Source organism: Ovis aries, chromosome 3 (assembly GCF_016772045.2).
Source record: "Ovis aries strain OAR_USU_Benz2616 breed Rambouillet chromosome 3, ARS-UI_Ramb_v3.0, whole genome shotgun sequence".
NCBI classification, from domain to species: domain Eukaryota; kingdom Metazoa; phylum Chordata; class Mammalia; order Artiodactyla; family Bovidae; genus Ovis; species Ovis aries.
Window position 1 is genome coordinate 164,774,993 of NC_056056.1, and position 24,460 is coordinate 164,799,452.

The 24,460-nt window shown below is 34.7% G+C and overlaps 1 protein-coding gene and 1 pseudogene across 1 annotated transcript; both read right to left on the minus strand.

Moving 5' to 3' along the window:
• Positions 1-2,193: 2,193 nt before the first annotated feature.
• LOC101113928 (olfactory receptor 6C1-like) lies at positions 2,194-2,861 on the minus strand (annotated as a pseudogene).
• A 7,920-nt stretch (positions 2,862-10,781) lies between these two features.
• LOC101113142 (olfactory receptor 6C3-like) lies at positions 10,782-11,720 on the minus strand. The gene has a single exon (XM_027965824.1). It carries the CDS (start codon positions 11,718-11,720, stop codon positions 10,782-10,784), a length of 939 nt encoding a protein of 312 aa, XP_027821625.1.
• Positions 11,721-24,460: the final 12,740 nt, after the last annotated feature.

The window sequence follows — 24,460 nt, forward strand, 5'->3', positions numbered from 1 at the left end:
TAAAATAGTTTAAGGTATAAATAAACAAATAAATATTTTAGGGAATAAATGATTTAGATATATGCTCTGTTTCAAACTAGTCCTGAATTTGGGAAAGAGCTGTGTATATATTTCAGCTAGATCAGACAATAGAGCTTACTTTTTGTGGAATTGGAGAAAGTGAACTTAATCCTACATATCTAAAATGGTTATTTCTTCACCATATTCTAGTACATATGTATGTGTACAGACTTCTATCGAGTTACTATGGGATTTGGAAATACTCTAGTACTCTTGCCTGGAAAATCCCATGGACGGAGAAGCCTGGAAGGCTGCAGTCCATGTGGTCACTGAGGGTCAGACATAACTGAGCAACTTCACTTTCACTTTTCACTTTCATGCATTGGAGAAGGATAAGGCAACCCACTCCAGTGTTCTTGCCTGGAGAATCCCAGGGACGGATGAGCCTGGTGGGCTGCCATCTATGGGGTCGTACAGAGTCAGACACGACTGAAGTGACTTAGCAGCAGCAGCAGTGATCTATCTAGCACTATATTTACAAAAGTACATATTGTTAAAAGTCTCTGTTTTTAATTAATGAAGAGATTATTCAGTTCAGTTCAGTTCAATCGCTCAGTTGTGTCCAACTCTTTGCAACCCCATGAACCACAGCACCCCAGGCCTCTCTATCCATCACCAACTCACAGAGATTACTCAAACTCATGTCCATTGAGTCAGTGATTCCATCCAACCATCTCATCCTCTGTCATCCCCTTCTCCTCTCTCCTTCAATCTTCCCCAGCATCAGGGTCTTTTCAAATGAGTCAGCTCCTCACATCAGGTGGCCAAAATATTGGAGTTTCAGCTTCAGCATCATTCCTTCCAATGAACATTCAGGACTGATTTCCTTTAGGATGGACTGGCTGGATCTCCTTGTAGTCCAAGGGACTCGCAAGAGTCTTCTCCAACACCACAGTTCAAAAGCATCAATTCTTCGGGGCTTAGCTTTCTTTTTGGTTCAACTCACATCCATACATGACAGCTGAAAAAACCATCACCTTGACTAGATGGACCTTTGTTGGCAAAGTAATGTCTCTGCTTTTGAATATGCCATCTAGGTTGGTCATAACTTTTCTTCCAAGGAGCAAGTATTTTTTTATTTCATGGCTGCAGTCACCATCTGCAGTGATTTTGAGCCCCCCAAAATAAAGTCAGGCGCTGTTTCCACCATTTCTCCATCTATTTCCCATGAAGTGATGGGCCTGGATGCCATGATCTTTGTTTTCTGAATGTTGAGCTTTAAGCCAACTTTTTCACTCTCCTCTTTCACTTTCATCAAGAGGCTCTTTAGTTCTTCTTCACTTTCTGCCATAAGGGTGGTGAAGAAATTATTAGGACATACCTTATAAAGTGTGCCATAAATAATCTTTCTGTTTTTAAATGAAAATATTCACATTTTTCAATAAACTATACTCATTTAACATCATTTCCCCAGATAAATAGTGAAGGGACTTCCCTGAGGCTCTAGTGGCTAAGAATCCATCTGCCAATCAGGAGACACAAGTACAATCCCTGGGACAGGAAGATCCCATATACCATGGAGCAGCTAGGTCCCTCTGCCACAACTACTGAGCCAGTACTCTAGAGCCTACCAGCTACAACTACTGATGCCATGCACCACAATTATGGAAGTCTGCATGCCTAGAGCCCTTGCTCCACAACAAGAGAAGCCACTGCAATAAGAAACCCATGCACTGCGACAAAGAGTAGCTCCATCTTGCCTCAACAGAAGGCAAGCCCACGAAAAGCAATGAAGATTCAGTAAAAAAATAAATAACAGATAAATTTTTTAAAAACTATAAAATGGTAAAAAGGAGTTTCTGTCAAATATACTGTAAATGAAATTCATAAGATTATATTTCCTGAGTTAACTAAATATCACATCCAAACTCAAAACAGGAATTTATATCAAATAATTTTTAATTTAAAGTTGCAACTAACAAAATGTTCAGAAGAATGGAAGTCAGAAAGACATTTAAAAAGTTGTTCAAATTGAATGAGAAATGTATAAACAAATATGATTTTCAACTCCTAGGAATAAAAAGAATAAACAAGGTTGATAAGGAAGCCATTGTGATTTGAATGTTATTAAAATTCTTGATCATATATTTTTTAAAGTTCCCCTGCAAAAAGTTTCTAGTTTATTATAGCACATCATTTCATTTGCTTCTGAAAAATAGTCTTTCTTGCCATGTCCATGAAGGCTTGTTTGACTTGCTCATTCTATAGGCTGTAAATGAAGGGGTTCAGCATAGGGGCTACTGAGGTGTTTAGCATAGCCACCCCCTTGCTCAAAGACACCCTCTCCTGTGCTGAGGGTTTAATGTACATAAAAATGCAGCTGCCATAAGAGATGGAGAGGACAATCATGTGGGAAGAACATGTGGAAAAGGCCTTTGTCCTCTGACTAGTAGAAGGAATTCTTAAAATTGTTCTGATGATGTAAGTATAGGACAGAATTATTAATGCCAAAGTGAACATTAGAGTAAACACAGCACAGGAAAACCCCATCATTTCGAGAAAGTTTGTGTCTGAACAAGACAGCTGAAGCAAAGGAAAATAATCACAGGTAAAATGGTCAATAATATTAGACCTACAGTAATCAAGGTTTAAGAGCAACATGATGCAGGGAATATGATTAAGAATGAAACTAGCCAGGAAGAGAAGACAAGCAGTGTGCAGGTCAGGGTGATAATGGTCAGGTTCCTAGTGATGCTGAGCATGTAGGTGATGAGCAGAAAGACAAAGATGACAACCTGAAGTTGTGGGTCATCTGACAGTCCCAGGAAGATAAACTCTATTGTTTCTGTATTGTTTCTCATTCTTCAGTTGCTTGTTTGTTTTTCTACTTCCAGGAGACCTACAACAGAAAGCACAAGGGATACACTAGAAGAGAGGATTACCAAATATCCTAGTATAGACCTAGAATTTGATGAAATTAGTATGTCATTTCACCTTCAGGGGAAATTTAAAGCAAATTGATCATGACATTGATCCTTAAGTTTCTTCTGTTTAATAAGTACAACACTCTTTGATTAAGGGAAGTTTAAACTGTAAATATCACAAATCTTGTAGGGCAAGAATATGTTCCTACACTTTTTCTGACAGCAAATACTACCTTTCAGAAACATACCCATCAGGTTTCATGAGAATTATCTTTGTGCTAATACTCCAGCGCCTACACAGTTTTCCTCCTGTGTAACTTAAAAGCTTAATTATATTGAGAATCTTTAAAACAGAAAAGATATTTCAATTTTTAAATTTAAAAAAAAATGACTATTTTGTCCTTGACTTCTGTGGTGACTCAGAGGTAAAGTATCTGCCTGCGATGCAGGAGAAGCAGATTTGATCCCTGGGTTGGAAAGATCCCTGCAGAAGGAAATGGCAACCCACTCCAGGATTCTTGCCTGGGAACAAACAGGGGAGCCTGGAATGCTCCGTCCACAGGGTTGCAAAAGAGTTGAACACAACTTAGTTACTAAACAACAAAACAGCAAATCAAGTTTTGTTAACATCCTGTTTTTTCCTTTTTTAAAGATTTTTATATGTGAACCATTTTTAAAACCTTTACTCAATTTGTTAGAATATTTTTTTTTCTGTTGCTTTTTTTGGCCATGATGCATGTGGGATCCTAATTTCCCCATCAGGAATCCAACCAGCACCCCCTTCATTGGAAGGCAAAGTCTTAACCACTGGACCAAGTCTCTCAGGTTTTTCAGCTCTTCCTACCTCACTGGAAGTCAGAAATGCTAAAGCCACTGCCACTGGCACAAGCAGGTTTTAAGAGACACAGGGGAAAATGAGGTAGACAATCATGTAAGCTTAAGGTCAATATCATCTTAATCCCTGGAGACAATTTATAATATTACAGCATAACTATGTGTTACCATTATGGACTTTATTCTCATACGACCTATTTCCCTTTATATTTAAAATATTACTTATATATTATGATTATGATGATGGTTAATAAGTAAGATAATTGTTCTTCAAGAAAGCAAATGTTAATATGTTTATGTGTATATGTTTTGGAAATGAGTTTTAATTTTGCTTTCTTGGGGAGTAAAATTTAAATGATATTACAGAAGACCGATGATACGTAGGTTTTAATTCAATTCACTTACTAGGTCTGAATGTCACTCAGTCCCTTCATGCCCCATCTATAAATACACACTAACACAAGTCTATCTCATAAAATTATTTTGACCATTAAATGAGCAAATACATGTGAAGCATTTTGAAAAATGCTTATCATTTAATAAAACCCCTAAAAGGCTTTGTTCAATGGAGAAAACATTTCCTAACCACTGAGCTGAAAACATTTTGGATTTAGATGTTGTGCTATGTAAAAACTTACATCTAAGATAAGTGGTAGTGCATAAATTTAGCACCAAGAGAGTCACATAAGAACAATAACAACAAGCAATGAAAATAGAGTAGAACCACGTGACTGTAGAGTACCCAACAGGCATTCTGGGAAAGTGAATCTTATCCTCACTCTTCCACTTTGGGTACATGATCACTTCTCCCAACACAGTGTATCTGCCTTGTCTACCCATCATTGCTCCCCTACTTTCCACAAACAATCCACTTCTCTCATCTTCAGCTAGCATTTGACCACCACATTTGAGGCATGTTAGATATTTGCCAGGACTTCAACATTGCTACCAATAGCCGCGTCATTTCTCTGCTCCTCATTAATATTAGTAACCTTTCTGAGAAAGACTGTGAAGCTTGTATTAACAAAATATATGTATGTAACTAGCATAGGGGTAGAATATTTGAATGATTTTCAAATCACCTTCTTCCTTATTCCCGAACAGATGTAATACTCATGGTACAAGTTCTGTAGGAATTTATTTTCCTCCTTTCAAACCCACCTCACGTACTTCAGAATCTCCTGTGAACTCCTCTCTAGTCGGTGTAGCACAAAGTCTTACCTTCAAAGCTATGGCAACATGATCCAGTGCCTAGTATAGTGAGAGTAGATTTAAGATAAACACTTATCATGTAAGTAATTAATTCTGAGTTTGTTGTTGAATTTCATACTGCCCCTAAGTGCAACTCTTCATTTTAAGCCAAATTTTATACTGTATTTCATGTCAGTTCTATCTTGATTTATAAGATGTATTTTCCTACTTTACCTACTTTTCAGGATGCATTATCTGCTTAAGTTAAATACCCTGCATTGAGTATATTTATAACAAAGAACATGTAAAGAAAGCTAAATTTTTGATATATAATTTAAAAAATTGTAAAATATTATTTCAAAATTAATGTCCTTAATTTCTTTATAATTCATTCTTTTTAAAAAATAAATTTATTTATTTTAATTGGAGATTAATTACTTAACAATGTTGTATTGGTTTTGCCATACATCAACATGAATCCACCACAGGTATACATGTGTTCCCCATCCTGAACCCCACTCCCTCCTCCATCCCCATAGCATCCCTCTGGGTCATCTCAGTGCACCAGCCCCAAGCATCCACTATCATGCATCGAATGAATAGCCAATTCATTCTTTTAATGAACTCCACTCCTGCTCAGTAACATCACTCTTCCTTCATCAGGATTTGCCTTTCATTGAAAGCACTAGTTTTTCATAACACTTTGCACTCACAAAATACATTCTCATAAACTGACAAACTTTGGTTTTAATCTCAAGATTGAAATTTCTGCAATAACCTACAGGCATTGGAGAGTTAGGTTTCTTTTTCATTATGTTATTATTATATGATGAACTATGTGTCATTGCACTGTATTTTTAAGCCTATTTCAACCTCATTACATATTCATTTCCTCTTCAGTTTCCTCATAATTTTAACTATTTGATGAATTATAATATCAGGATTTACACTTTTTGCTGCTGACTAAACTTGTCACAGAATGTATGAAGAGCTGTGAAGAAAGATATTAACAGACATTAGAAGAATTCATATGAGCATTACTGGTGATGGACACTAACATAGCCAGGCTTCTAGGGCCAGAGAAAACAGGCTGAAGCAAACTCTAGCAAGAGACGATTTAGTATCATGAAATTGGGAGTGGTATATGAGACTTTGTATGTAAAAAAAATATGAAAATGCAATGGATTTTATTCACCTAACATCAAGTAAGCATGATGAAAAATCATCAGCATTCATTCCTTCATTCATCAGCCCTTTGAAAGAAACACATTTCAGTGTTTAACAGGATATATAAGATTCCAAGAGATTTAAACCACCCCAAGGATGTATTCTCGCAGAATATGAAGAATATCTCCAAGCATTTAACTCATGTTTTCAACTTTTATTTCTGAACACAAGTCCATATTTCCCCCTGGAAGAATGTGGTTTAGGTTGCTAAACTTTGCATTTCCTTCCACTCATTTCATAAAAATCAACTCTTACTTGTTTTCTGAAAATCCTTGAGACAGATTCTTTAAGCTATTCAAAATTAAAATTAGCAATATTATTTCTAATTTGTTAATAAGATGACTGCAAATCATCTTCAATATGTCATTCTGAAAATATTCCTGCGGCCTACCCTTCCTAAACCCCTATTATCATGTTAACATTGACAATGAAACTGTAGATAAATTTATGCTTTCTTTGATACCCAAGTTGAAAAAGAGACTTCATATTAATGAATACATTCTTTTTAAAGGAATAAAATATATTCCTTTGAGAGACTGAGATAGGCATCTTTGATTGATTCCATTTTATTTCTGGTGTGTTTTGCTGTAGTTGTTTTTAAAATTGTTTTTGTACACTGGGGGGAAAATCTCTTAATAAAGCAATGACTTTGAAGGTATAGTTGGTACAACTTTTACTGTATCTACTACTTCTCTCTTCTTCAGTTAAACTTCATTACAGGTCGTTAGAAAACTTTGACAAATCATACCAGAAGGCGATGTGCTTCATTCGTTGCATCATTATTTCTTTGTACTTTGTGAGTTTAAAGGGTGTTTTAGGGTTTAGGTTAATGCAGTAAGAAAAGGGAAGTTGTCTAATTACATGTCGTGTGTAACATTTAGTTTGGCTTCATATTATCTTGGACACTGCTCAGTCATTCTGACTTTGGGCCATGACACTGGGATCCTTTAAGAATTTGTCTCATCTTGAATGAAGCAAAGACTCCTCAGGAGAACCAGTCAAGTGGTTGGAAGGATTGTTTCATTAAATTTTTTTTCCACAATTATTATAGAGGACTATTTCCTTGAAGAAATCTGATTAATTTATATTTCTTTATTTCAATAGGGATAGGCAGGTTCAGTTCTCAGCATACATACCAGTGTTCACAGAGACAACATAAAGGGAAAAAGAGATAATAATTCACATTTAATAAGAAGCCCAGAAATTGTAACATTTATATCTTTGGAGGTTTGTGGTGAACATCAATTCATAACCTCACACTTTCAGTTCATTTGTTAGTGATCTATAATTTAAACAATGAAGGGAAAGTAAATCAACAAAAATTATTATTATTATTATTATGTTAAAATTGTCAACATGCTATTAATTCCATCGTTACAGCATTCTAGGGTAAATTATTATCACACAAAATATATGGGCATTGAGGTAAGAAAAACATGAATTTAAAATATTGCAAAGTAATTAACCTCCAATTAAAATAAATAAATTTATATTAAAAAAATAAAAATACAAATGGGCCATTTATGGATGTATGACTCTGGATGAGCTATTTAATTTTTTAAGCTTCAGTTTTCTGTATTTAAAATGGAGTTGAAATTTCAAAAGTATTTCTTAGAAATAATTGCAATAACATAAAGGAAATTATTCGAAAATCATGTGGCACTTAATATATGTTAAGAAGACTAATTTTCTTTATTTTTACTTACTTTAATTTTCTTTTGATTGTAATTAATTCTCAACTCTGGGAAGGATAATCATAGCAATTGTGTACTTATTTCAATGAAATAATAACTTTTGTATTTTTATTTCATTTAACTCTTATAACATACCTATGAACTTTTAATCTTTATTCCCAAATAAATAACTAGGCTAAGTTAGGTTCTGTACCTTAGATGTTTTATATAGCTAGCAAAGAATATACCAAAAATTAAAGTCCATTCTCTTAAACAAATTACTGCAAAGCCTATATTCAGTTAGAAACAAACAACGGAAATAATAATTACCTGCCTTTATTTAATAGTGAGGGCTTTTCTGGTGGCTCAGTGGTAAAGTATCTGCCTGCCAATTCAGTAGACACTGGTTCGATCCCTGGGTTGGGAAGAATCCCTGGAGAAGGAATTCCCAGTATTCTTGCTTGGGAATTCTATGGACAGAGTGGGCTATATAGTCCTTAGGGTCACAAAGAGTTGGACATAACTGAGTGACTAACACTACCACTTCCACAGCACAGTGAATCAGTTATACATATGCATACATCCACTCTTTTTTAGATTCTTTTTCCATACAGGTATTACAGAGGATTGAGTACAGTTGCCTGCGCTGTATAGCAAGCTCTTATCCTATTTAATTTGTTGAGTCGATAGGTAATAAATGACTGATAAAATTTGAGAGACTTCCACTGCTATCTATTTGCCAAACTTACCTCTGATTTCTGTACAAGTTCGCTAACATTCTAGTGGCTGCAATATAAACGTATTAGCAGCTACCATGGTTGTAATCTATTTCTGCAAAAAACATTTCTTCTCATTGCACAAATTTGCTTCCTATTGTCAATGTTTTTGTGTTAAATTTCTCTTTTATTCAGAAAGGATATGTTTATTCGACAATAGAGAATGCGAAAAAGTAAATATATGCAAGATAAAAAATATCAGGTGTTTAAAAACCCTCTGGAATCGTTTCTGCATAGATTTTAAGTACTTAATGTTTTATCTATTCTCTCTCATACAGGCTCAAGGGAACTAATTCAGCAAATCAAAATTGCCAGAACAGAAATGTATACAAAACACAAAGGAATATAAAACATAAAACACATTAGTATTGGAATCAGAAAACAAAGCTTGAGAACAGTATCCAATGAGACCAAAACAAACAAACAAAAACCCAACACTAAGTGTGAAGCCTTTTCCCTTGACATCATTTTTAGACAGATATTAGCAACCAATTATCTTAATTCCTAGTACAGATTTCTACCCAATATTCCATGTCAATTTTTTTAAACTGGTAATCTACCACATTTAACTAACTACATTCATTAACTCCATTATTTTTAACCTGTCTTCCAGTAAAAAATTTTGTTACCATTATACTGCTATACATTAAAAGTATAATAGTTTATACTTTTTTCCTATTCCTTCTGTTGCTCAGCACAACAGAAATTGAAGAGGTATCTTGTTTTGATTAATGCGTAAATCTGTATTCCAAGCATAACTTTAGGAGTTACTACCTTGGTAAATAGAATATAATTATATTAATATAAACACACACAAGTGAAATGATGGGGGTGAAAGGCAACAGAATCATTCAGGTCTTTAGTAAACACTGTGCGAAATTTGCAGGTCCTTACAGAGTTTCAAATAAGCATACAGTCAAACATATAAACACTTTTTGTTTGCTTTTTCAAATTGAGCTCTCATATTGGTTATATTGGAGAAGGCAAGGGCAACTTACTCCAGTATTCTTGCCTGGGAAACCTCATCAATAGAAGAGCCTGGGGGGCTAATAGTCTATGGGGTCACAAAGAGTCAGACATGACTAAAGAGCTGCAGCAGCAATGACTAATTAGGCAAATTATTCAGACGAATCCCTCAAATTTTCTGAGCATCTATTTACACATTTGTATATGAGATAATGATGCCTAATTTGTCATACAGCCTGTCAGATGGTTCAGTGGTAAAGAATCTGCCTGCCAGTGAGGAGATGCAGGACACTCGAGTTAGATCCCTGAGTCAGGAAGGTCCCCTGGAGGAGGAAATGGCAACCTACTTCTGTATTCTTGCCTGGGAAATCCCAGGGACAGAGGAGCCTGGTGGGCTACAGCCCATGGGTTGAAAAAAGTTGGACACTGAGAACACGTGCAATTTGCCATATATCTGTAAGATTACATAAGATATGAAACAGAACATACTTAATTCAGCATAAAATAAACCAATAAACGCTCTCTGTAGAAGAAATATTATTCAAGAAATTCCTGTTAAATTTTCAGGTGGCATTAGAGTCATGGTAGCTAACTCTTCCTTTTTAAGTATTTATAAAAATAATGTAGATACATAAGGAGAGTATATGAAATAAACATAACACATGCCTTCAGCATAACTAAGAATTATGAGATATTATGAACTTCTAGTTATCTGAAAGTAGGAAAAATAAATATCCAAGTCCATCAGATGAGTGGAAAGAACTGGACAGATACTGCAGATAGTGTGCAAAAAATATAGTTGTCGATTATTTATTTCATATTCCACCACTTTAAGAAATTGCTATATTAGTACCAAAAGATAATATTTAAGAGTAAGCTTATTAAAACATTAAAATGTTTACTCCTTTAGAAATTACCATATTAAATATTTTATTCAATATGAGATTATTTATTATTCAGAATAATGGATAAAATAATTAATGTTCTAAATTACTGGTTTTCTATTTGGAATTGTAAGTCAGTGATTATACGGAAGCTATAGATAGTTTGAAAGGAAGACACAGCATAGTCAATTTCATTAAAAAGGAAGTTTGAGCTAATGAGCTCAGCAGTGCAGATGATACCTGTGAGATGGAGCTAGGTGGACACTGTAGAAGTTAAATTGCATTCATTCATGTTAATACACACTTTCATTCATTTCTAGAAAATATCACTTTATGAACCAAGTTTTTCAAAGCTTGTTTTACTTGGTTGTTCCTCAAGGTATAAATAAAAGGATTTAACATGGGGGCAATTGAAGTGTTGAGAATAGCTACTCCTTTGGTCAATGAAGCTCTTTCTTTTGCTGAAGGCTTGACATACATGAATATACAGCTTCCATAAGAAATGGAAATGACAATCATGTGAGAGGAACATGTGGAGAAAGCCTTTTTCCTCTGAGTAGCCGATGGTATTCGCAAAATGGTGCTAATAATGCACATATAGGAGAGAATCACTAATGCCAATGTGAAGAGCAGAGTCACAAAAGCAAAGTAAAAGCCAATCATCTCTAAAAGCCACGTATCTGAGCATGAGAGTTGCAAAATGGGGAAGTAATCACAGGAGAAGTGATCAATTATGTTGGAAGCACAGAAATCCAGCTGAAGGATAAGCATGAGTGGTGGGAAAATGGTAAGAAACCCTCCTAGCCATGAACTAAAGACCAGCAAAGTGCAGATTTTCTTGTTCATGATGGTGGTGTAGTGGAGAGGCTTGCAGATGGCAACATACCGATCATAAGACATGGCAGTGAGAAGGAAAAACTCAGACACACCCATGAAGATGAAGAAAAATAACTGAGCCAAGCAATTGTTATAGGAAATAGTCTTGACTTTAGTAATGATTGCCCCCAAAAACCTGGGGATAGAGACACTGGTGAATGTAATCTCTAAGAAGGAGAAATTCCGGAGGAAATAATACATCGGCGTCTTTAGATGACAGTCTGTTAAAGTGAGGATGATGATGGTTAGGTTTCCAGCAACACTCAATACATAAGCCAGAAATAAAAAGATAAAAATGACAACCTGAAGCTCTGGGTTGTCTGATATGCCCAAGAGGACGAATTCTGTGAGCATTGTGTGGTTTCTCATACTGATTTTATTGTCTTTAAGCCAAATCTGTTGGTATAAAACAAAACGAAGAATAAGTGAATAGTAAAGGAATTGAAGATTTAGATATTGGAATTATTAGTTTTCATTAAAGGAAGCACTGGGCCTTTTTTCCTGTAAGAATTTTTGCAATATCCACTCACTTCTACTAAAGCAAAATACACATTGTCTATTAAAGAAAAAAAAACGTATTTACAGGTCTATGTTAAAAGTCCCCTCATTAGAGATTTGACATAAAACCTCTACATAAGACTATATTTTCTATGTGAGCAAATATCTTTTAATTACATTTTCTACAGCCATATTTACTAGCCAAATCTGTAGTTTAGATATTAAGACATTAGTTTCTAGTTTCCAGGATGCTGTGCTTATAGGACTGAAATATCTAATTTTGAGTTATGGTTCTGATACCATATAAAAACTGTATTGTCTTAGGAGGTTTCAGTGGCAACTGATGACCCAATGACAATTCCTGAGCTTAATAATAGCTATGATTTTTTCTTTCTTAGTATATATTTCTTCAATATGCCCAAAATAAGTAAATGTGTTTACAATCACATATACATGGAACTAGAATTGCCTTGCTTATAAATAAGAACAAAGTTCTAAATGCAAAGAAAGAAATAAGAAATTAGAGATATTGACTAATACCACGTAGAGCTATATGAATATTGCATTTCGATGACATACTGATCCTTGTATGGCAAAACCAATACAATATTGTAAAGTAATTAACCTCCAATTAAATAAATTTATATTAAAAAATAAATAAATAAAAATAAATTTACAGTCATCTCATTTTTAAAATTTTGCTGTATTTACTCTTTTTACCCTTATGTGTCTGAGGACAGGACAGAATACAAGAGGGAGACTTCTGATGCCAAAATATCCCATTAACTTCTTTCTAGGAGGCTAAGTCATTAGAATAAATAAAATTCTGTTTAAGATTTACTGTTTAGTAACCAAAATTGTTCAAAAGTAATCTATAAAATTTTTATTCATCTTGATCGCTCTTCATTCTTAGCAACCAGAATTGTGTCTCTGTGTAAGCTCTTATGAATATTTATTTTCTTTATATAGCTTGAACTAGAACAGTCAACAGGTGGTAAGTATCAAAGCTCGTATAGTGCCTTCATTTGCTCTTTAAGTCCTTCCTAACAATCAGCATTTTCTTCCTTTAAGAATAAACATATTTTGTTATACATATTAGCAAAATTGGCAGATCAAAAGGCAGAAACTATTGCTGTGTTTTGAACAATGGTTGAAATATTAAAATACAAAACAAGTAATAGTAAATATGTTAAAGCAATTTATTCTGACAAAATAAACTTTTGGATGGAAAAAAGGTGAAATACACATTTAAAAACTGGGCACATTCATAGTTTCTGATACATCTAATGATTCCAGTCAGAAATATAATCCCAGATTTCCTTTATTTACTTTAAATATGAGATGTAATGCATTTGTATTATACTTTAGGAGATTTTTTGGTCATTATCTCATCCTTGTCTCCATTATATAAAAGTATCTCACATAGAGAAAACACAGGCTTGATTTCATGGATATTTTCTACAAACTCTGCTACAAAAATTTGTTTTCATTTCTTTCGTCTTGCCATATAAAGATAAATAAACATTGTCCTGACTGAAACTCTAAGAAATTACTCTTGTAATCCTGAGAGTTCTTGAAGGAAAAGTTCAAGAAACACTGCTTAATGACTGGAAGGTAAAACATTTCAAAGCTCCCTGGATAAGATGAAGATTGACTATTACCAAAAGAGTAAACGATTTTACCTTCTTTGGTCACTGCTTAAATCTCTGAAACCAGAGGGATGATAGAAAGGGTGTAAGAAGAGATAATTCAAGAGATGTAGTGATGTCATGACATACAGTTTTCCAGAAGCTAATGAATAGAGCAGGATAAAAGGAAAAGTGTGCCAACCAGTTGGTTTTCCTTTGGTTGAACTTAAATTTCTCTAATAAGCACATGGCACTCAGTCCACACTTGGGAGGTAATTTATCCTCAGTTCCTTTGGGGTGGATTGAATACAGGGCTGAGCTACACCACAGTGGACCCTTCACTAAGGGTAGTACCTATGTTTCACTCATTTTCACATCTCCACCAGCACAAAGTAGAATGAATGAATAAAGAAAGCATTGTAATATCCTTAAAAATACGAAGAGTACTTGAAACTTTACTATTTTTCATTCTAATAGTTACTTATGTTTAATGTTATGAGAATCAAGTATGAGAGAACCACTATCAAATCAGCACATTGTGACTTATGGGATGACCCTTATGTTTCCAAATGAATTTTTGTTTGCCCTCAAAGCTTGTACTGTGTTCTGCTACATATTTTTCTATATATTCAGCTCTAAACATAGCCACATTCACACTCTCAGAGATACATTTTTTTCTTCTTACATTAATGCAACTTTATTACAGAAAATGTTTGGCAATTTTCTTTATTTTCAGGTAAAATATGTAATGGATATTATTCATTATCAATTATCTAGATGGAACTCATTATAATGATTGCATAGAATATCAGAGAAGACGTATATAATTTGGTAATTTCATTGTTGATTGAGATTTAAGGAATTAGTCTGCTACCAATTTCACATCATTGGTTACAATGTGGTCTGTTTTTATGCATTTTTTTTGCATACATAGAAGTATTGATGTAACATATATACTAAATTTTGATAGATACTTCAAAATTTCTCTCCTACAGACAGAATGAACTCTTTCAGTGCATCCTAATCAGTACTGGATTCATTCACAAATTTTATAGAAGGATGAAAATGATGCCACAATTAATTTAATAAAAATATCATAAAGACCACATCATGGTGCTTCAGTGACTAGGTTTTGAGGTTAAAGAGAACCAAGTTCTTTGTAAACTTTCCAGCTTGATTTAACCTTTCTGAGATTGCTCTACCCATAAAATGAATATCCTAACAGTCCTCATTCATAGTATACTGTAAAGATTAAAGTGATAATGTATAAATTAGCAGAATAGTCCCAACTCAGGGATCGAACCCAGGTCTCCCACATTGCAGGGAGATTCTTTACCAGCTGAGCCATCAGGGAAGCCCAAGAATACTGGAGTGGTAGCCTCCAGTGGTATTCAATGGATAAGATAGGGTAGCCTATCCATTATCCAGCAGAGCTTTCAGACCCAAGAATCAAACCGGGTTCTTCTGCATTGCAGGCGGATTCTTTACCAACTGAGCTGCCAGGGAAGCTCTAGTAGTATATAAACGTCAATCTTACTTTAAATTTCACATTCTGCAATTAATAGATCAAACATTTTTATTTCTATTTCCCATCCATTAATGGTCTATTTTAACCTGTGTTCACTTTTCCTTGGCTTTGTTGTCTTTTTATTTATCAGTAGGATATATCTGTTATGAATAGTAATCCGCAGTCATATCTGTGGCAGGATGTTTTCAGAGACAAGCCTTCCTTTTTAACTTTTAATGGAGTGGTTCAACTATGAAAGTTGTACAGTCTGTCATGAATTCTTGGTGACCTATTTTCTCAGTACATCTTCCCATGTATTTCAAAATTCTATAAATATCTGCTTATATTCACTTCTATGACTTTGCTTTCTACATTTTTGTCTTTGGTCCATCCAGAATTTATTATTATATCAGATATGGATTTTTTTTTTTTGCTTTTTAAATGCATAACTAATTGTCCTGACATCAATGAGCTAGAGACAATATGAGAGTTTGGACAGTGAGTTGCTAAGAGCATCAATGTCCTGTTATCCCGTTAACAGATTCTGTCTAGCTCATTGTTCTCATTAACAAGATTTGTAAGTCATCTTTCAGCTGAGAAAATAACTGACTCAACTGAAATATTGCCTTGCCTTGAGAAACTCATAATTCTCATATTCCAAAAAAAGAGGTTTCTTTGACTTCAATATAAAGAGTCTAATTTTAACAGAGTCAAAGTCCTGTAAGATTGGGTCCCCTCCTTCCATTCAGACCTACTGCCTTATATCCACCTTCACTTTTTCATTGGAGCATACTTGTTTTTTGTTTATTTGTTTCAACAGTCTGATGATCTGCCTCTTGGAAGTGGTTTCTTTGGAACTTCAATTGTCTTCTAGCCATCCGATAAATCTACTTTATTCTTTATGGCAGTATTCCCTGAATCTTTGATTTTCCCAAACTCTTACATGTTTCCATTATGCCTTGCACTTCATCTTTGCAGTAGTGATTATATTTTCATTGCTAACATGGTCTCATTCTCACTAGACTGTAAGTTTCATGGTATAAGTGATAAGTCACATGTGTGGCTATTTAAATAAAAATATGAATTAGTTGCAGTGAGATGACCCAGAGGGATGGTACCGGGAGGGAGAAGGGAGGGGAGTTCAGGATGGGGAACACGTGTATACCTGTGGTGGATTCATGTTGATGTATGGCAAAACCAATACAATATTATAAAGTAATTAACCTCCAATTAAAATAAATAAATTTATATTTTTAAAAAACTACAAACTCAAATCCTCAGTTTCATTAACTTCATTTCAAGTACTCCAAAGCCAAATGTGGCTAATGGCTAATATATTGAATAGCACAGATTACAGAGCATTCCCATTAATGCATAGTTTTGTTGGACACTTATTTCTCTTTCCGTTACTCTTGAAATATTGCTTAAGTGCATGGCATCTTTCTGGAACCAAGGGCCTGTGTGACCTCTGCTCTGATCTTATCAAATTGCTCATCGTTTCTTATAATTTCTAGGCATTCTCTCTCACACACACACACACACAGACATACACACATACATGCACATATTTTTCTTTAAGGTTTTATCTAAATGTCATATATTCCTTGAAATCTTCCCTGGTTTGCAAAGCCAGGATTAGGTGCCCTCTGTTCTTTGCTCTCTTAAAACTTTGCACACTTATCTTACTCTATTGCAATTACTCATACATATATCTTTTTGCATTCTAATGCTATGTAATGTGGAGAAAATGGCCTTTGTTTAATTCATCTTTATTCATCTTAAGCCAAGAAAAGAAATGCACCAAACTTGATTTTTATATATATACAATGTTAATATATATAAAAGTTTGGATTATCCATATATATATTTATATATAATATATATCACTGTATATATAATATATATTACAGTATATACATTACTGTGTTTTAACTACTAATCAAATTAGTAGTTATATATATTACTGTATTTTGACTACTAATCAAATTTTGTTAAGAACTCTTTCATAAATGTTTAAGACAGATACAAAGCTGTAATTTGGGAGGAATATATATATATATTACTGTATATTATATATATGATAAATATTACTGTATTATATATAATACAGTATAATTATATATATTACTGTATTTTAACTACTAATCCAATTTTGTTAAGAAATCTTTCATCAATGTTTAAGACAGATATTGAGCTGTAGTTTCCTCTCCTTACAATTTATTTTTCTGGTTTCAGATTAGGATAATGCTAATAAAAAGGTGGTAAATTTTTTTATTTGGGGAAAATTTTTAACACCACCTTCACACACTTGAATAGATGTTGGGCTAGTCATGCCTTCCTCAGTGAGTTTCTTAAGTTTGTATCTTTCAAGAATAGGTTCATTTCATTTATCATATTTATGATCATAATATTATTTGTAATTTTTCCTTATTTCTTTTTAATGTCTATGGGATCATGAATATACCTTTTACTTCATTATTGATATTAGTAGTTTGTGTATTTCCTGGTTAACCTTGTTAGATATTAATTGATTGAATTAATTTTCCAAAAAGTAACTTCTGTTGCTTGTGCTATTTGTGTCATATCCAAAAAAATATTGCCAAGAATAATGTCAAGGAACTTTCTCCTATGTTGTCTCAGGGTTTCATAGTTCCAGGTCTTACATTTAGGCTTTCAATCAATTTTGAGTTAATTTTTGTTGAGTATTGTAAGATATGGGTCCACTTTCACTCTTTTAAATATTCAGTTTTCATAATTATATTTATTGAGGGTACATCTTTACACATTAAGTATCTGTGACTTCCTTGTAAAATATTATTTGACCACTGAGGCACTGGTTTATTTTGAAGCACTCAGTTCCATTACATTAGTTTATGTGCATGTTTTTATACCTGTAGCATACTGCTTTGATTCCTATAGCTCTGTAAAATAGTTTGACATTCAGAAATGTAATGTCTCCAGCTTTGTTTATTCTCAGGATTGTTGCGGATATTCAGGGTCTTTTGTATGTCAATATGAATTCTATTTCTGAAAAAAATACCATTAGAATCTTAATAGAGATTTTATTTAACCTATACATGGCTTCAGGTAGTATGGACACTTAAATATTAATTCTTATAATCCATGAACAGTATACTTTTCCATGTATTTGTGGCTTCTTCAACTTTTTTACAATGTCATATCATTTTAGGTCTATAGATCTTTCACCTTCTTGGTTAAATTTATTCTTAAGTATTTTATTGTTTCTGTGTTGTGATAAGTGGAATTTAAATGTTACCTCTTCTTCAGATAGTATGTTGTTGTCATATACAAGCACAACTGACTTTTGTATGTATATTTTTTATCCTGCAATTTTGCTGAATTTGTTGATTAACTCAACAGTTTTCTTGGGTTTTCTATATGTAATATCATATCATCTGCAAACAGAAACATTTTTAATTCTTCTTTGATTTTGATGCCTTTTATTTCTTTTTCTTTCTTGATTGTTCTGGCCAGGACTACCAGTGCTGTGGTGAATAGGAGTGGTGAAAAAGAACACCATTGTCTTGTTGCTAATCTTCAAGGAAAAGCTTTCAAACCTCCTCACTGTGTATGATATTATGTAATTGTCATAAATGGCCTTTTTATGTTGAGGTACATTCTTTTTTTTTTTTCCGAGGTATGTCCTTTCTGTATTCAATTTGTTGAGATTTTGTTGTTTTTAGTTTTTTCTTCATCTACTAGATGAAGATGTAATTAACATATACAACATTATTTGAATTTAAGGTGGTGGTGTTGTTGTTCAGTCACTCAGTCATGTCTGACTTTTTGCAACCCCATGGACTGCAGCATGCCAGGCTTCCCTGTACTTCACCAACATCCAGAGTTTGCTCAAACTCATGTCCATTGAGCTGGTGATGCCATCCAACCATCTCATCCTCTGTTGTTCCCTTCTCCTCCTACCTTCAATCTTTCCCAGCATCAGGGTCTTTTCTAATGAGTTGATTCTTCACATGAAGTGGCCAAAGTATTTATATTTCAGCTCATCAGTCCTTCCAATGAATATTCAAGACTGATTTCCTTTAGGATTGACTGGTTTGATCTCCCTGCAGCCTAAGGGACTCTCAAGAGTCTTCTCCAATACCACAGTTCATAAGCATCAGTTCTTCAGTGTTCAGCCTTCTTTATGGTCCAATTTGACTTATATACATGAAAAGATTACCACAATAAGTTTAATGAAAATCCATCATTTCATATCAATTCTAGATTGAAGAAAAAATTATTTTTCTTTATGATAAGAATTCTCAGGATTTACTATCTAAATAACATTAATATGAAATATAGAGCAGTGCTAAATATCGCAATCATGCTATACATTACACCATTAGTAATTATTTAGACTTATAACTGGAAGTCTGTACTTTTGACCTCCTTGGTCATCATACAAAGATAACACATTATTACTGCTTATATTCCAACCATGTACATTTCATCTTCATGACTCATTTATTCTGTAGTGGAGTGTTGTACCTCTTCACCTGTTTCAACCATCCCTTAACCCCATTCCATCTTTTTCCTCTTTATCTATGACACTTATTTCTGTTGTGTTATATTTGTTCATTTGTAGTTTTTTTTTATGTCACATGTAATTCAAATCATATGGTACTTATTTTTCTCTGTCACATATATTTCACATATAACACTCTTTGAGTCCATTCACGTTATCCCAAATGGCAAGATGTCATTCTCTTTTATGGATGAGTAATATCATGTTTATATTTTAATCTATTCATCTATTGATAGGAATTTGGGTTGCTTCCATATTTTGACTATTGTGAGTAATGTTGCAATGAAAATAGGGGTACATGCATCTTTTCAAAATAGTGTTTTGTTTCCTTTGGGATAAAATATAAGAAGTAAAACTGCTGGATCCTATGCAAGGTTTATTTTTAATCTTTTTAAGAAGCTTCAAAATGTTTTCCATAGTGGCTGCACCAATTTACATTCCCAGCAACAGTGCAAAGAATTCCCTTTTCTCCATATCCTCACCAACACTTATTTTTGTTATCTTCTTAACGATCTTGACAGGTGTAAATCATATCTAGTTGTGGTTATGATTTGCATTTCCCTCATGATTAGTGATACAGAGCACATTTTCACGTGCTATTGACCTTCTTCCTTATAAAATGTCTACTCAGGTCCTATGTCCACTATTAATTGTTTGTTTCTTTTCATGTTGAGATGTAGGAGTCTTGTATACTTTTGAATACTAATCTTTTATGAGACTATTGTTTGCAAACAGCTTTTTCCATTCAGTAGGCAGTTTCTTCTTTTTTGATAGTTTCCTTCACTGTTCAAAATGTTTTAGTTTGAGGTGGTCCCATTTGTTTATTTTTGTTTTTGTTGCCCTTGCCTGAGAAGATATATCCTAAAAGTTATTCCTAAGATCTATGTCAAAGACTGTACTGCCTAAGTTTTCTTCTACTAGTTTTAGGGTTTGGGGTCTTACATTCAAGTCCTCAGTTCATTTTGACTTTATTTTTGCAAAAAGTGTGGTAAAGTAGTCCAGTTTGATTGATTTTCATGTGGCCATCCAATTTTCCCAACACCCATTCATTGCAGAGGCTCTTTTCCCCATTTTGTAATCTTGCCTCTTTTGTAAATTAAATGACCATGTAAACGTGGGTTTATTTCTGTGCTCTCCATTCTGTTTCCTTGATTTTCTGTCTGTATCCTATGGTGCCAGACTGTACACTGGGGTAAATGAAAGAAAAAGGTATAATCTATAACTTCAATTATTTTATAGATTACTTAGTATAGTAGCACTATAAATAAATATTTAGAATTTAAGTTTTATATATAGATGTATACATTCCTTAGGCCCAGGGGAAGGATTTATCCTCTACCTGAGGGTGTTGTGCCAGCTGACAATAGGAAAAACTACCAGAGTAGTTTGGCTCATTATTACCAGAGTGATTACATAGAAGATTTTATTTCTGGTAAAATAATCACTCTTGAATATTATTTTCAGCAAAAAGCCCACAACTTAGTGTTTTCATATATACAGTATTTTGTAAGGAATGATGTCAGCACAGAGAAGAAACTGAGAACAGTCATATAAAAGTTATTCTCAAACTCCTGTTAAATTTTTTCACAGTAACCACTCACAATGTGTCAAGAAGTGTGTGGACTGCATTTGTGTTATATGGTTTCTTCATTTTATGTGCACCCTGAAGTATTCTCTATTGCTATTGTTATTTAGTTGCTAAGTTGTGTTCAACTCTTTTACAACCCCATGCACTATAGCTCTCCAGGCTCCTCTGTCCAATGGGATTTCACAGGCAAGAATACTAGAGTGGGTTGCCAATTCCTTCTCTAGGGATCTTCCAGACCCAGGTATTGAACCTGTGTATAATGCCTGGCAGGTGGATTCTTTACCACTGAACCACTCGGAAGCCCATTCACTAAGTGACATTTTAAAAAAAGAAAGAAATCTAATTTGAAAACTTATCGTAAAGCTAAAGTCATCAAGAGAGTGTGATACTGGCATAACAGTCAATGTACAGATCAAAGGAATAGAACAAAGAACTCTAAGGTAGAACCACACATTTATGGTCAGTTGATTTTTAACAAGGGTGACAAGATTATTCAAAGATGTAACAGATTTTTTAAGAAGCCATGTTGGGAAAACTAGATATGTACATGCAAAAGAAATCTCTATCTCACCCCATAGATAAAGGCTATATATAGGGCTTCCTTGGTGGTCCACTGGTTAAAAGTCTGGCTTACAATGCAGAGGACACAGGTTCCATCCCTGGTCTAGGAGGATTTCATGTGCTGAGGGGCAACTGAGCCCATGCACCACAACTACTGAGCCTACTGAGCCCAAGAGCTGTAAACACTGAAGCCTATGTATCTAGAGCCTGTGCTCCACAAGAACAGAAGCCACCACAATGAGAAGCCTGAGCACTCCAATGAAGAGTAGCCCCCACCCACTGCAACTAGAAAAAGACTCTATGCAGCAACAAAGATGCACTACAGACAAAAATAAATAAATAACTTTAAAAAAATCTTTTTTTAGAAAATACCATATATAAAGATCAACTCAAAATTTTAAAAATATATATTATTATGGGCACTAAAATTATACATTTCTTAAAAGAAATCATACATATAACTCCTTGTAACTTTGAATTTGGCAATGATTTATTAAATATGACACCAAAAGCACAAACAGCAAAATAAAAAAATTAACATGGCTTTGTCAGGAGAGTGTATTCTCCTTGGTTCTGTCTTGTCACAACAAAGATTTGGAGTGACGGACATTAAAGCCTTCGGCATGTCACAGCTCTCAGGTCTTAGACAGACCGCGTTATAGCTCTCAGGTCTCAACGGACAGTGTTATAGCTCTTAGACAAATCAGTTTCTACAGCTCCGTGGTTACAGCTCTATTTTATTTAGATAATACCAGAAAAATCCATCCTCAAGGTGTGAGAGCATGTTGACCCAAAGATGCGAAGAGAAGAGTGCTCCAGTGCGTGGGACAGAGAGAGAGACCTCCAAGCCCTTTGGCTCCTCTTTTTATGTTTTTTCTCCCCCTAGGCTGCAGTCCATGGGGTTGCTAAGAGTCGGACACGACTGAGCAACTTCACTTTCACTTTTCACTTTCATGCATTGGAGAAGGAAATGGCAACCCACTCCTGTGTTCTTGCCCTCAGAATCCCAGGGATGGTGGAGCCTGGTGGCCTGTCTATGGGGCCACACAGAGTCGGACACGACTGAGTGACTTAGCAGCAGGCCTGCCCTATATAAATTGGGCTAGCCAGGAGTATTGTTTGTTCTACCTGAGGTCCTCACTCCGATTCTCAGATCTTCCTTTGTTCTATTTTCACAGGCTTTTCCCCTTCCTTGTCTTTTAGCCACTGCCATTCTGGACTCCTCTTTCCTATTCTAACTACCTAACAGTTTCATCGGAATTAAAACTGTAGTGATCAAAGGGCACTGTGAATAAACTGAAGTGAAGTGAAGTGAAGTGAAGCTCCATCGTGTCTGACTCTTTGTGACCCCATGGGCTGTAGCCTACCATGCTCCTCCATCCGTGGGATTCTCCAGGCAAGGATACTGGAGTGGGTTGCCATTTCCTTCTCCGGGAGATCTTCCCAACCCAGGGATCAAACCTGGGTCTCCCACATTGCAGGCAGACACTTTACCACCTGAGCCACCAGGGAAGCTCAAATAAACTGAAAATACAACCCAAAGAATGAAAAAAAATATTCACAAATCATGTATATAATAAGGTTTTGGTGCTTTTTTAAAAAGTCTTTCTTGGTGGCGCAGATGGTAAAGAATCTGCCTGCAATGCAAGAGACCTGAGTTCAAACCTGTTTTTGTTTGTTTATTTGTTTTTTAAATACTTATTGAAAGCAAACTCTCTGTCAATGGAGGTTTTTAGGGCCTTGAAAACAATAAGTACTTACTCCCCTATTTTTCCATAGAAGAGCAGATGGATAATAGTGTTGGCTTAAAAATGGTAAAATGAACCAGAAAATAACTCAGTTAAAATTATTTCTTCAGGTACACATAGATAATAGTCTTACCATTAAATCAATACCTTTGTGATTTTTTTTCATATGGTTTTCTTTGATAGAATATTATATCAAGAATGGAAATCTATACATTTTAAGGAGCTTTTGTAGTTTTTTCTTTTTAAGAATCTGACAATATATAACCATAATCCTTTCTTAAAAGTCATTATATGATATATTTAAGTGAGCATGTACAGGAAAGTGAAATTATTAGTCACTGAGTCATGTTCAACTCTTTGCAACCCCATAGACTGTAGCCTGCCCAACTCCTCTATTCATGAGATTTTCCAGGCAAGAATACTTGAGTGGGTAGCCTTTCTTTTCTCCAGGAGATCTTCCCAACCCAGGGTTTGAATCTGTGTCTTCTTCACTGCACGCAGATTCTTTACTCCCTGAGCCAACAGGGAAGCCCAAATGCATTTGTATAAACTTTGACCCTGTACATGCTAAGTCACTTCATTTGTGTCTGACTCTTGCAACCCTAAGGACTATAACCCACCAGGCTCTTCCGTCCATGAGATTCTCCAGGCAAGAATATGGAATGGGTTGCCATTTCCTTCTCCAAGGGATCCTCCTGACCCAGGGATCCAACCCGCAGCTCCTGCATTGCAGGTGGATTCTTTACCGCTGAGCCACAGGGGGAACAGGAGTGAGCAGAGAGGAAATTCTAAGACGATTCAATTCATTTGTAAATCACCCCTTAATTTTTCTCAGATACTCAAATTCTTAACAGTTCATCTCAGTTTTCTCTAAAGATCTCTGGAGATATCTCACTGAGATTTGAATTCGTGGACACTATTGTATTTTAATCCTCAAATAATTCATTTAGTATAAATATTAGCCCTCTACCTTGTCTTCTTGACTCCAACATTTGGACATATGTCTTCAATACAGTTAACAGAGTGATCCTTC

Bases quoted from the DNA above. Each gene is read 5' to 3' on its own strand.
- LOC101113142 (XM_027965824.1), bottom strand. From the start codon at position 11,720: ATGAGAAACCACACAATGCTCACAGAATTCGTCCTCTTGGGCATATCA.